This window comes from Elgaria multicarinata, chromosome 2 (genome assembly GCF_023053635.1).
Source record: "Elgaria multicarinata webbii isolate HBS135686 ecotype San Diego chromosome 2, rElgMul1.1.pri, whole genome shotgun sequence".
Lineage (NCBI taxonomy): Eukaryota > Metazoa > Chordata > Lepidosauria > Squamata > Anguidae > Elgaria > Elgaria multicarinata.
In genome coordinates, this window is record NC_086172.1 from 29045284 (window position 1) to 29059349 (window position 14066).

Consider the following 14066-nt stretch of genomic DNA (forward strand, 5'->3'; position numbering starts at 1 on the left):
GCGCATGAGTGTTCGTGCGCTCTGTCCCCTTTAAAAAAAATTTAAATGGCGGGTGCGACACCTCTCTTACTGAGGTCGTCGTGCCTTACGTGTAAATGAGGGCGAGATCTCGCGTTAATCGCAACGCGAGGTCTCCTCTCCTCTCCCCCGGACTTTCAGGTAGGTCTAGTTTAGGCCTAAGACAGCCGTAAAGACTAGTCTCTTCTGGCAGGCCTACCCAGATGAATTTTAAACCTAAGAATTTTAAGATGCTGTGATTGTTATTTTAATATAGTATTGGTTTTATATGCTCTTTTAACTAAATTTATGTCTTATATTGTATTTGGTGTTGTTCCCCGCCTCGATCCAGAGGGAGAGGTGGGTCATAAATATATCATCATCATCATCATCTCAGAGCTGTCACATAGACACTCAAAACTAACAACACTCCAGCTTGAAAGCTGTGAGCATTTCTACCTACTACACAAAGCTTACCTCAACCTTTCCCAACCTGGTGACCTTGGATATTTTGGAGCAGAACTCTTGGCATTCTGAGAATTGGCTAGGGTTAATGGGAGATGTAGTCCAAGACATCAGGAGGGGACCAGGTTGGGGCCGGCTGGCTGGATATTTTATATTCTCTTGTCACAGTTCCTTTATAGAGCTTGTGAATAGGTTTTACGGATGTATCTGAAAAAATGAGAGTGGTAAGCACCACTATTAATTGCTGGCATTTTCCTAAAGCATAAAATCAAATCTTTCAGATAAACTGCAAACCGCTATGGCATCAGAATCCTCCTTCGTTCCAGTTGCGGGGAGATGACACTCATGTTCCAGAACAGTTTATGATAAAAAATGAGCTAACACCTGGTAAGAAAAAAACTGGACGGGGTGGCAGCAGTAGGGTAGTTCTGTTGCTCCAGCACCAAAACTAAGTCTCTGGGAGGGAAGGTAAACCTTCCACATCAGTTCTCTCTCTCTCTCACTAAGGTCAACGGCTCCCTTGATTGCTTCCAAATGGCTGGGGAGAGCTGCCAGATCTGGGTGCTACTGGTTTCCTGCAAACTCTTCCTTCTCCTATGATGCCGCCTGCATCCTGTGTCCCCCCCCCCACCCTTTGCCCTCATTCCAGCGACTTCTCTCTGTGTTCCTCCTCAGCGTGCAAGAGAGGATGCAGTGTTTCATTCTCTAAGCTGAAGGCTCCTGCCAGCCCTGGTCTGTTTGAGGAGTCTTCTTCTCAGCCTCCATCAGCTGCTCTGCAAGACATTGCTTCTTCATTGCATTGCAGGGCAGCCACCATGGAAGAAGCTCATTTTGTTTGCCAGTGAGGGTGGTGGCTTAAAGCAAGGGGGGGTGCGTGGCCCTCTAGACCTTGGACTGCAACCACCATCAGTCCTAGCCACCATAGCCATGGGTAAGGGAAGATGGGGGTTGCAGTCTCACAACATTTGGAGGGCCACACCTTCTCCATCCCTGGCTAAAAGGGAACTTTCACCTGCACTGTTTCTGCCAGGATGGGGCTTATGGTGTCACAGGAGTAGAACTGTCTGCTGGCTGGCTACAGACTGACTTTAAAGCACTTGTTCTTTAATATATTCAGATTATTTGTAACTTGTACATCAGTAGCTTTTTCTTGTTTTTTAATATATTCAGATTATTTGTAACTTGTACATCAGTAACTTTTTCTTGTTGTTTAATATATTCAGATTATCTGTAACTTTTACATCAGTAACTTTTTCTTGTTGTTTAATATATTCATATTATTTGTAACTTGTACATCAGTAGCTTTTTCTCAAACCTGGTCCCCTCCATTTGTGTTGAACTGTAAATTCCCATAATTCCCAGCCAGCATGGGAGTTGCAGTCCAACACATCTGGAGGGCACCAGGTTGGGGAAGGCTGTTTTACATCCTTATCCTTTTTGATGCAATCAACAGGAGATAATTCTGAAAGAGGCTGAGATACCTTAGCACTCAGCACTCACTGAAATAGGCAAGAACTGGTTCTGCAGACCTTTGGTCTACGTATATCACTTGCAGAACTGAGTTTGTGCAACCACACACAACCTGTCCTTTTTCTCCCTCTCACAAGGAGAATATCTGGCTCAGACATCTAAGAAGCGTAAGGCCCAGGACTCTCTGGATATTGATTTCGGTGCTGGACCATCAACTTCTAAAGCAAAAACTAGCGTTAAAAAGGACCGGGAAAATTTCAGAAGCGCTCTTGTTAACATCATCATGTGAGCTTCTTTGTATAATTTTTAGAAAGGGTCTTTCCACTTTTTGAATGTAATAGGTATATATATAGTATAAATATAAAAAGGATGAGTGGCAAAAATGTCAGATTTAAGAAAGAAGGAAAGAATAGGGCTTGCCAAGCAGCAGGATGCTGAGCTAATTCTCTTCAATTCAATTATTATTTATTACGGCCGCAGACCAGCAAAATCAATATCAAACATGCAAAGGATAAGTGACATAAAAACAAAATACAGCTTGGTGAAGTTCCTTCTCTCAGCAGGATTGCAGTGTTATTTTTCTAATTGCATTGCGGTCATAAGAAACGTAGAGACCCTTTCAGTAATATGGGAGGACACATCCCTTAAACAAATTAATACCAAAGTTGTGGGGTTACATCCAGAAAAGGCTGTTAATAATGGAATTCTCTGCCTTTACTGAAAGAGCTCTGCCATTCAGCATCGATTTGCAGATCAGTGTTTGGAGATGGGTTGATATCAAGTCATCGTGTTTGTTTTGTTAGGCAACCAGACCTTATTACAGAGCAAACGCTTTCCATAGAAGGAGGAAAACTCGGCGCATCGGAGTCCACTGCTGCAATAGAGAAAGACATTTTGGTAAATAAGGCGAAACGACTCCTTGGTCTGAATGTCTGTCAAGCAGAGGCAGGAGGGAGGAGAAGTGGGACTGAAATGTGAGCTGCCTGAGGGCTTTCCAATCCAATTGGAAGTGGTCGATTGGGAATAGCAAGCAAATGGGGATTTATTTATTTATTTAGCTCTCTGGGCGGTTTACAAAAGTTACAAACAGTGAACATTAAAAAGTATACTAAATTTAAAACCGTCAAAAACATAAAAACGACAGTATAAAAACAACGTTAGGGCTTTATAGATTAAAACCAGCATCTTGAATTGGGTTCGGAAGCGTATAGGTAGCCAACGCAAGTGGGCCAGAATCAGTGTTATATGTTCAAATCTCCTTGTTCCAGTTATCAATCTGGCCGCTGCATTTTGCACAAGCTGCAGCTTCCGAACCATCTTCAAAGGGCATGGCAGTAATCTAATTTGGAGGTTACCAGAGTATGGATGACTGAAGCTAGGTTATCCCTGTCCAGATAGGGGCGTAGCTGGGCCACCAACTGGTGTTGGTAAAAAGCACTCCGTGCCACCGAGGCCGCCTGAGCCTCAAGTGCCGCGTAGCTGCGCATACCGTCGGCGCGTTCATGGGTGTTTTCATTCGCTGGGTTTTAAATGAGGTAAGACCCATGTGTCCCCTCCAAATCAGACACAGCATGGGTTTCCCATGCTGGCTTGTTCTAGTGTGCCACTCTTGCGATGTTCTAATTTTGCAGAAATATTTCTACTACATTCGCCACGGAATAGATACAGAGCACGTGGCCCCAATGGAAGACTCGTGGCTGGAGCACGTCTTGGCACTCGTACCGGAACACCTGAAAGTGCTCAGTGAAAGTATCTATGTGCTCTCAGATGAAATGAGAGAGGACTATCTTCTCAGTGTGAAGAAAGCAATAGGTACACTCGTTGTTAACCCAATCTTTATTTATTGAATCAAGGGAAGTCAGCCTTGAATACTGTCGCAGCGTAAATTGGTTTTAGCCCAGTTGTTTTCAGACTGTGTTCTGGAGAACCCCAAGTTTCCATGCAAACCTATCAGGTGATGGACAAACATCCCTGAAAATTAGCTTCCTACGGCTTCCAGCGTCCCCCTGGAGGTGCTGAGGAGTGTGGGGTAGTGTTCTCAGTCCATATGGGGTGATGGTGAGGGCCACGGAGCCTGGCCAGCTCTCTATGTGAATGCAGCGTGCACCCTAGAACACTTCCACGTCCCCAGAATCCTCTTCTGTGTGCAAAGTTTTTCTGGCAAAAGTGCAGAGGTTCCCTGCAAAGAAATTGCTTTAGAAAGGGTTCCCTCCCTAAAGCTTGAAATCCACTGTTTTAGCTTATAGTTGGCTTAATAATATCTGCCAATAAGACGAGTCTGTGCTTCTGTCCACTTTGAATATGCATTGTTGGAGGAAAGAATATTCTGGAAAGGATCCAGCTGTTGAAGCTAAACATGAAAACAAGCAGAGCTCCTCTTGGAAGAAAGCTTCTGTTCTGGGCATGGAACCTTGTTCCTTTGCCTGCAGTCCTAAACAAGCATACTTGGATCTGAGCCTCATTGAACTCTATGGGGCTTACTTCTGAGTAAACTTGCATAGGGCTGTGCTGTCAGTATTATTCCCCCGCAATTGCTTTTTTCTTTTTCTTTGCCATTTCAGCCTTTTAAAGTTACACCTTTATTGTTGTTTTTTTGTCTTTGAAAAGTGTTCTTAAATCAAATGACTTTGAGATGCATGTTTTCAGTTACTCCTGTATAAGACCTTTGAAGTCTTTTAAAAATAATTGGTTCAGTTTCTTGGTTTGTTTTTTCTGTTTTGCTGAGCTTATTTGTGTTCTGCTCTGTTCTTTTTTAATGCCTTCTTTTAGTTGACTTTGTTTTAAGAGATCCCAGGGAAAAAGAGGAAGGCAAGACGCAAGTTCTTCCACCTCATCGTGAAGAGTAAGAAAACACTACTTCAAAATCTTTGCCTAGAACACCTGGCAGGCAGAATATCTGAAGCTCCCTTAAGGATGCAGTTCTAAGGGAATAAGCCCCATTTAATCTAGTGGGTCTTACCTAGGGTGACCATATGAAAAGGAGGACAGGGCTCCTGTATCGTTAACAGTTGTATTGGAAAGGAAATTTCAGCAGGTGTCATTTGTATATATGGAAAACCTGGTGAAATTCCCTCTTCATCACAACAGTTAAAGTTGCAGGAGCTATACTAGAGTGACCAGTTTTAAAAGAGGGCAGGGCACCCGCAGCTGTAACTGTTGTGACAAAGAGGAAATTTCACCAGGTTCCCCATATATACAAATGACACCTGCTGAAATTTCCTTTTCAATACAACTGTTAAAGATACAGGAGCCCTGTCCTCCTTTTCATATGGTCACCCTATCTTACCGCCAAGTAAAGATGCACTGCATTGGTTCACTGAACCTAGTATTGTCTATCCCAGGGATAAGCAACTTTTTGGGGTCTGTACCCAGCTCGCTGGGGAAAAGGTAACTGCGACTGAGGAAGGCAACGGCAAACCACCCCGCTACAAAGTCTGCCAAGGAAACATCAGCGAAAGCAGGCGTCCCTCGAGGAGTTAATAATGACTCAAGTGCTTGCACTAGAGATTCCTTTCCTTTTCCTTTCCCCCAGGCGCATTTAGCAATTTGAGAAATTGTCCTGAACGCCACCACAAAATGGCTGCCATGGGAGGTATGGCTTGTCACAAAGGGCAAGTAACTTGCCCAAAAGACTGAGTACAGCGCAGAGGTGGGGGTCTGACCCCCATCACACTAAATAACCCCTTTGAAGCCAGTTTTCAGCATCAAACAAAACCTATTTCGCAGAAGGCAAACCCTTTCTCTGCCCCCACCCTTCGTCAGCTAACTCATCCCCCCACCCATCTTTTTTTCTCTCAGTCTGGATCACCGCCCATACGCTCTTAAAATGTATTTTTTCAAAAAAATAAAAAGTGGGAGGGACGCCAAGAAAGGTGTCCAGGGGGTGCACTGTTGTCCATGGGCTCCACATTGCCTCCCCCTGTCTATGTTGCATGGCAGGTCTGTCTTGCGTGGCAGGGGACATCCGAGATCTCAAGCAGAGGTCTTTCAGAATGTGCAAGAGCAGTCAGAATGAGTATGTGAATTGTGATCGTTGAGCGGTAGTAATTCCAAGCCGAGTTACATCCCAACACTTTCCCCCACCCCTCCCTGCCATCGTCTTGATGGAGCTCATTATCAGTCAGGCTCTGGTTCGTGCATTCATAAGCAACATGGAACATACGGTATGTGCCTTCCATAAAAGGATAAATATTACACGGTTCTCCCTTGTCTGCCCTGGAATGAAAATGCTGCATTTTAAGTTACGATGGGAACGTGTTTTATAGAACATGTTTTATGAAAAGCCATTTTTAAAGTCAGTAGTAGGTATTGAATAAGAGTGGTGTTGCCAAAGTCTAAGCTAAGACATACAAGAGAGACCTTCTGTTAGTCAGAGTTTTGCTAGCAAAAAGATGGGCATTGCAAATTGTAAATTGAATATAAACTTCTCCAGCTTGGTGCCCTCCAGATGTGCTCGACTACAAATCCCACAATTACCAACCAGCATAGCTGTGCTGGTTGGGAATTATAAGAATTGCAATCCAATACATTTGGAAGGTACTAGATCAGGGGAAGTTGATTTAATACATCAAAAAAAAAACCAGAATTATTATTATATTTATTTGTATCCCTCCTTTTGTCCAATGCTGGGCCTCAAGGTGGCTTTACAAAATTAAAACATATACAGTTAAAACCTATAAATAGAAATATACAAAAGTTAAAAATATAATTAAATACGTTTCAGTATTAAAACATTTAAAATGCATAACAATTTTAAGAGTCCTAGGCATATGGATTATGATTGTTGGATTTTAATTATCATATTTTAGTATGGCTTTGTGGTTGCTTTATTGGTACATGTTTTATTAATTCTATAAGCTGCTCTGTGCTCCCTTTTGGATGAAGGGCGGGGTATAAGAATTCTAAATAAATAAACAAGGACTGAGTGGATTGTATTACATTGTAATTTTAAACTTACGTTAAGATACAATTATTGAATGATCGGTTTCGTTCTGCTTTAATTTCTTGGGGTGTTTCATAACTGTGTTCATATGCTGTTCTGGTGAGCATCATATGAGAGTAATCCACTGTGGAAAAGCCACAGAAAAAGCAACTAAGAGTTTAAGCTTGTGTATAAGAACATAAGAAGAGCCCTGCTGGATCAGACCAAGGGTCCATCTAGTCCAGCACTCTGTTCACACAGTGGCCAGTCAGCCATTGGCAAGGGATGAACAAGCAGGACATGGTGCAACAGCACCCTCCCGCCCATGTTCCCCAGCACACAGGCTTACTGCCTCGAATACTGGAGATAGCACACAACCATCAGGGCTGGTAGCTGCTGACAGCCTTCACTAGGAATTTATCCAACCCCCTTTTAAAGCCATCCAAATTGGTGGCCCTCACTGCATCTTGTGGTAGTGAGTTAAGAACGTAAGAGTTCCATAATTTATACAGAAATGTTTATACAGAAAAGAAGCTCTTCAGTTCCAAGCATGCCCCAGCCTGTCTAAACATGTATGAGATTTTGCTCTAAACCAAGTCATGACTGGGTGTGTTGTAGTGTTCCTGGTGCTGTGTGCGCTTGGCCAAGGGCCAGCAGCGGAGGGGGATTTAAAAGGTTTCATTGAGTTCTGTAGGGATCCTCTAGACAACATGCCTATGAGGGAATGCATCATGCCCATTGGCAGATTTTGTGCCTCTGACATACACACACACACACACACACTTGCCTTTTTGTACCAGTAGAATCCTAAAATATTTCTAATTGCTTAATTAACTGCCTACATTGTATACATATGGCTAATTAATTTGATAAGGCCTAGGAATTCACAAGGGATTTTGGCTTAGGAAAGGAATTTCAAAACTTGGAAGAAAACCTTGCCCTCTAGCCTATTTAATTTTGATATATTTTCCCAGGAGAGTATTTTTAATTTCTGACAAGTTAGTAAAATTGGCTTTATCGCCTGAATTTAAAAACTCTGTTGTAAGGGATAGATATATCAGTGCTCTGAGTGTCTCTTGGGGTCATACATTACTGATTTCTTTTTGGGTTTTTTTTTTTAGAATGGAAGTAGTGCCAAAACCTTGGAAAAAGTCCTACATCGCAGCTCGCTCCTATATTAATGAAAATTTGCATGCTTTGAATCCCACAATGTTGGCTGTTCTGGACCTCTGGCAGACCTCTTTTAAGTAAGCAACATTTTGAATGCATAGATGTGACACGGTTGTCAGTAAAAATGTACACTGATCCCTCCTCAAAACCCACCCTTGCTTTAAAGCTATTGGCCTAACAGGCTTCATCCCCAGTACAAAGGCTAAGGTAGGATGGCCATATGGAAAGGAGGACAGGGCTCCTGTATCTTTCACAGTTGCATAGAAAATGGAATTTCAGCAGGTGTCTTTTGTATGCATGCAGCACCTTGTGAAATTCCCTTTTCATCACAACAGTTAAAGCTGCCAGAGCCCTGACCTCTTGACCAGATACAAAAGAGGGCAAGGCTCCCGCAGCTTTAACTGTTGTGATGAAAAGGGAATTTCACAAGGTGCTGCATGCGTACAAATGACAGCTGATGGAATTCCCTTTTCTCTACAACTGTGAAAGATACAGGAGCCCTGTCCTCCTTTTCATAGGGTCACTCTACCATTCAACTCAGTGGGACTTCTGATTGTGCTGTAAGTTGATTTAAGAGCCAAGAGGGGCAGGCAAGGATGCATCCCATCCTACACCTGGATCAATTGAGAATTGTTCTTTCTGCTGCTCCTCTCTGCTCTGTTCACAGGAGCTAATCATTATCTGTGTAGGGGAGTTATTGTTGTTGTTGTTGTTGACGTTGACTTTATTGCTTTTAAATTATGTTTTTCTCCCTGTTCCTCTTTTCTCTTGTGCCCCGAGGGCCCATTCTCTTGTGTCCTCTGATGTGGTCTATTTGAGTTTTGGGGGGAGCCCACAACGGGACATGGACAATATACAACTAAATTGATGCTAGCCACCCTGATCCCTTTGGATAGGGCAGGATATAAATTCAAATGATAAAATAAGTGCCACTGCATTTGTTCACATTCATCCCTTTGTATCTTTGTCTGTCTAATTCAAATATTTATTTCCCACTTTTCATGGCACACTGCCCTTGCAAATCAGTTTACATAAAAATTACAGCACCTAAAATACTACTTACAATACAACCATCTACTGAAACAAATTAATTTAAAACCACCAGCAGCTATAATTCTTCAAGCACATCACAATAATTAACCAAACGCTAATGGGAATAAAAACATCTGCATACTTAAAAAAACAACGATGATGAAGCCATATTTATTTCTCGTCCTTTTTGTGTGTGACCTACCTTTGCCCCTCGCTCTTGTTCCCTGCCTCTGTTGTCTTTCACGCTGTGTAGACCAGGGGCTTCAAGGAGGGTTTTGAAGGAGAGAGACAACTTGCAGTACAGGCTACAGTTCTGCGTACGCTTACTTGGGCCAGGGCGGTGTAGTGGTGAGAGTGTTGGACTAGCAGTCAAGAGATCCGGGTTCTACTCCCCACTTGGCCATGAAGCCCCCTTGGTGACTTTGGGCTAGGACCAGTCACTCTCAGCCCAACCTACCTCACAGGGTGGTGAATGTAAAATGCAGAGGAGGAGGATTATGTACACTGCTTTGGGTTCCTTAAGGAGGAAAGAAAGGCAAGATATAAATGTAGGAAATAAAATATCCCCCCTTAGTTTCTCCCTTAATTGGAAATGCTTCAATTGTGGATGTTGTAATGCGAGTAGAAAACAGAAATGTAAATGAGTAAGGTGCCTAAATGTTTACTCTTCACTCACTGTCTGCCTTTTGAAAATGTTCTAATATTTTCCCTATGGCAAACTTTACTTTGTTAAATGTATTTTATTCATTGGCGTGAACTCCAAAATGCCATGATGACACAAATGGGCAGTCCCATTCCACAGTGTTTAGTAATCAGATGTACAGCTGTTTAATTTTGAACATAGGCAAGCAATAAAAATATTAAAGAAATGGAAAAGAACTAAAATGAGATTAATAGCTGAAAATGTTCATCCCAGGCTGTCAGTGTGAAGGCAAATAAGGCAAAATTTGCTTAGCTTGTTTGGTTGAAGCAATGCCTCATCCTGACAGCCAGAGCCCTGAAGGAACTAATTGTTGTCAGAGAACATTATCTTTAAAATATTTCTAGAGTTGTGCCTGATCAGAATAAGGTTTCCATTCCTGATAGAGCTGGGCCATTAAACATCCCATTATTCATTTTAATCAACAGATGAGCCAATTTCCAAATGTGATGTTTTCATCCCTGAAGCTCAGATTATTTTATGAATAAACATCTATATTGTGGCTAAGAAAAGATAGAAAAACCCTTTACACTTTTACTTTGTCATGCTTAGTTTTGTTCTCTTATGTCCCCAGATAGTTATGTCTAACAGGGATGTTTTAATTGACTCGTTCCTCCTTTGTTTTCTGGAGGGTGGAGGAGTATCTGACAATTCATCAGACAGCTCATTAAATGATAGTTTATGTAGTTCAGAAAGATAATCCCCTTTTTAATAATCTACAGCTTATTTTCTTTTAAAGATACGGAATCTGATAAATTTCATTTCACAGAGACAAAATTGTTGGTTTGGGAACTAATCGAGATCCGATGGGTTTGTTTTCTGAACATTATTTACTCACTGCATTTTCACAAACAGTTAAGAATCAGTACCTGACGCTCCTGAAATTGTTTGCTTCATGTCCCTAGTGAATGGAAGATAGACTTAGCTGAAAGGAATTATGTGATTCAGGGCTGATAATCGTTCTATGCCCTGTTCCTCATGTCCCCTACATCCTTTCCTTCTAAAGTGATTAATACCTCTTTTCTTGTTACCCAAAACTTTAAGCTCTGTGTGTGTGTGTGTGTGTGTGTGAGGGTTATCAGTCAGGGCTCAAACAGATGTGATAGCAGCTGTCGATAAAGCACATCCCTGTGTAAGCATATTCCATACCCGCCATATCCATGTATGAAAATATTGCTGTGTGAATTCACATGCACAGGGAGTACAACAGTGCTCTGTAAACCCGTGTGTGTGTGTGTGTGTGTGTACTGCTAGGCTGCTATCTCTACAAGTGAATGATCTGACTCATGAGGTAAATATGTTTATACATGACAGGGCATATGTAGACTGTTGTTAACCCAGGCAAGTACTTTACCCATGAGCAACTTCATATCCCACTGGCCTTCAGTCATTCCACCCAACAGAAAAATGTGACTTTATGAGTTAATAGAGCATTCACTTTTGCCTCTCAGCTTAAATATTTTACTTACTTTGGTTGGTAGTTTCTTATTTTTTTCTGGATGCTGTCAGTCAGATAATTTATACTAAAGAAGGAAAGACAATCCTCTGTTTTGACCATTCATTGTTTTCTGTAAACTTTATTTATTTATTTTATTTATTTATTACATTTTTATACTGCCCAATAGCCGAAGCTCTCTGGGCGGTTCACAAAAATTAAAATCATGAAGAACATAATAAAACAACCAACAATCTAAAAACACAAATACAAAATACAGTATAAAAAGCACAACCAGGATAAAACCACGCAGCAGAAGTTGATATAAGATTAAATTACAGAATTAAAACAGTAAAATTTAAATGTAAGTTATAATTAGTTGTTACAATACTGAGAGAATAAAAAGGTCTTCAGCTGGCAACGAAAGGAATACGGTGTAGGCGCCAGGCGGACCTCTCTGGAGAGCTCATTCCACAGCCGGGGTGCCACAGCGGAGAAAGCCCTCCTCCCAGTAGCCACCTGCCTCACTTCCTTTGGCAGGGGCTCACAGAGAAGGACCCCTGTGGATGATCCAGAACTCCTTAATAGACGTCTGCAAAATGGATGCACACCTTCTTTTATTAATTGCATATCCCTGCTTATGCCCACAAAGGCCCTCAAAGCAATAAAACAAAACAATATCAAACCTTTGAATAAGTACAATTTAAGACCAATAAAAGCTACTACCAACAAGTGCTGTAAAGCAGGGATGGGGAACTTCTGTTTGTAGAGATGCAGCCCCTGGAGGTTCCCCATCTGGGGGCCAAGCTTCTTCTGCTGTTATCACCGATCAGAGATAAGAAGGGATTGAAAGGCAATTAAAATTTAAATACCTTGCATAGAATTGAAGCTGTACTTTTGCTGGCATGAGAGATGGGGCTGAGTCCTGAGCAGACTTGCAGGGAATTGAGCTGAGTTTGGTATGTTTGGTGGGAAAATATCTAAATTGGTAAGTATTACATTTGTCCTTCGTCCTACCCATTGCAGGGGTGCAGTCCTGCCCCCTCCCCGCCCCTTCCCTAAGTGGAATTTAGCCCGTGGGCTGAATAAAAAGGGGTTGGTGTTGTAAAGAAATAAAGATTTAAAACTAGATGGCTTTAAATGTCTTATTAATTCATCTGAAATATAGCGTTCAAGTCAGCAATGGTTTCTTTCAATGATATGCATGTTAAGATTTGGATTATACATTGATTGTGATCTGAAAGCCCCTCCTGTTCACATGCTTATAATTTATTTACAGATTCAATGATCTGAATTTCTTTAAAAGAATTAAATGGGGGGGGGGAATGCCCACAAACAGATTAAGTGCTAAGTGCATTGCTTAAGATGATATTTAGAGCACTAATGGCAAATCCTTAGAGCACTTCCAGCAATCTTTCGTTTGAATGGAAAATTAAACCTATAGCTATGAAATGTTTAAATCTATAACAAAAGAAGTCTACTATATATTTGACAACAATCCATTGTTTTCTTTGTTTAAGTAATAAAGACAAGTGCATTGTGAAAATATGCTTACGGAAGCTGTTGGTTTTATGACTCCTACAGAGATTTGCGCTTATTTGATAAAGACGTATTTCACAACCGCCAAGAATCAATGGAGCTCTCCTTCTTCCAGAACATAGTTGTGAGGCATATGGAATCTGCCAAAGATATTCTTTTTAAAAAGTAAGATCAAAGCTTATATTTTATTATCAATGTGTCTCAATTTAAGGGTCAGCCACGGTTAATTCGGTGCTTAGATAGTCTTAATCAGAGATATTGCGTTCCCTGTCAAAGTTGAGATGCAGATTTTGAGATGAAAGCTAGGGCTTGGCCTCCGAAATGAAGCTTCCTTCATTTGATGTCAACATGCCACCAAACAGTCAATAGTATAATCTGATAATGAGATTTATAACATAATCTGACAATGATGGCTATCATCTAACTTAGACTTTGTTGAAATATCATGATTTTCTTTGGCTAGCTTTTAGCTGCCATCCTAAAACATCTCTTTTGTAAAAGGCTTTTTGATGCCTGTTGCGGAAATGGTTCTGGAAAGTGCTCAGGTTTCCTGTAGTGGTTTTGCTTCCATTTTGAAATGCCATTGTGGAGTTTGGGCAGTAGGAATAAATTTAGACCGCACTGTACCCCAACACTTTGGAGAAGTGTTACTGGACAAGAAATATACTGGACGAGAAAACCACCACCACTACCCTGGCTTTCAGGTGCGTGTTAACCCTGCCAGTTTCTACACTTCCAAGGCAGGCAGCAAGAACAAGAGTCTTTCTGAGCCCTTGGTGAGATGTCACACATGGTTGGTTAACTGTGTTCTGCTTGGTAAGTCATGAATAGGAATGGGCAAACGAGTGATTTTTGTGCTACTTGAGGCTCTCTTTTTCCCACCCTGATGCTTGTTTCGCAGCTTCTCTCTTGTTTTGGGAGATCAGGCATCTTTCACCCTAGGTAGTGCTTCTTTTGTGACGGATGTAGCAGTTTCCCATTGCAGAGGCCACAGTATTTGATTATTGAGAAAATGTGATTATTCCCTCAGCCTGTGCATTTATTGCACTATGGAATGCTGTGTGGAATGTGGTTATGTGAGCATCCTAGGGACCTATTGGATAGTGCCTGTGACATCACTGAAGTCAAACAAGTGAATTTTTTTTTTTTTGGTACTTCATATCTTGGTGTGTGGCTTTGCACAATAGGATATTTCAACCCCTAGGATGGCATTTATTTATTCATTTATTTAAAATAGTTATAGGCCACCTTTCAGGGCAGGAGCCCTCCTAAAATGGCACACAACAATAAAATGCATATAATAAAATTCATAATAATAAACCAACTTGGTGCTAAAA

The 14066-nt window shown here is 41.4% G+C and overlaps 1 protein-coding gene across 1 annotated transcript in view; it reads left to right on the plus strand.

Annotated features, from left to right (window-relative positions):
• DNAH7 (dynein axonemal heavy chain 7) overlaps positions 1–14066 on the plus strand; it is a 163477-nt gene that overhangs the window by 10798 nt on the left and 138613 nt on the right. Inside the window, exons 4-9 of the mRNA XM_063118294.1 lie at positions 2070–2217; positions 2736–2829; positions 3564–3744; positions 4702–4774; positions 7975–8100; positions 12775–12894. Coding sequence (XP_062974364.1) covers positions 2070–2217; positions 2736–2829; positions 3564–3744; positions 4702–4774; positions 7975–8100; positions 12775–12894 — 742 coding nt within the window. The remainder of the gene's footprint in view (positions 1–2069; positions 2218–2735; positions 2830–3563; positions 3745–4701; positions 4775–7974; positions 8101–12774; positions 12895–14066) is intronic.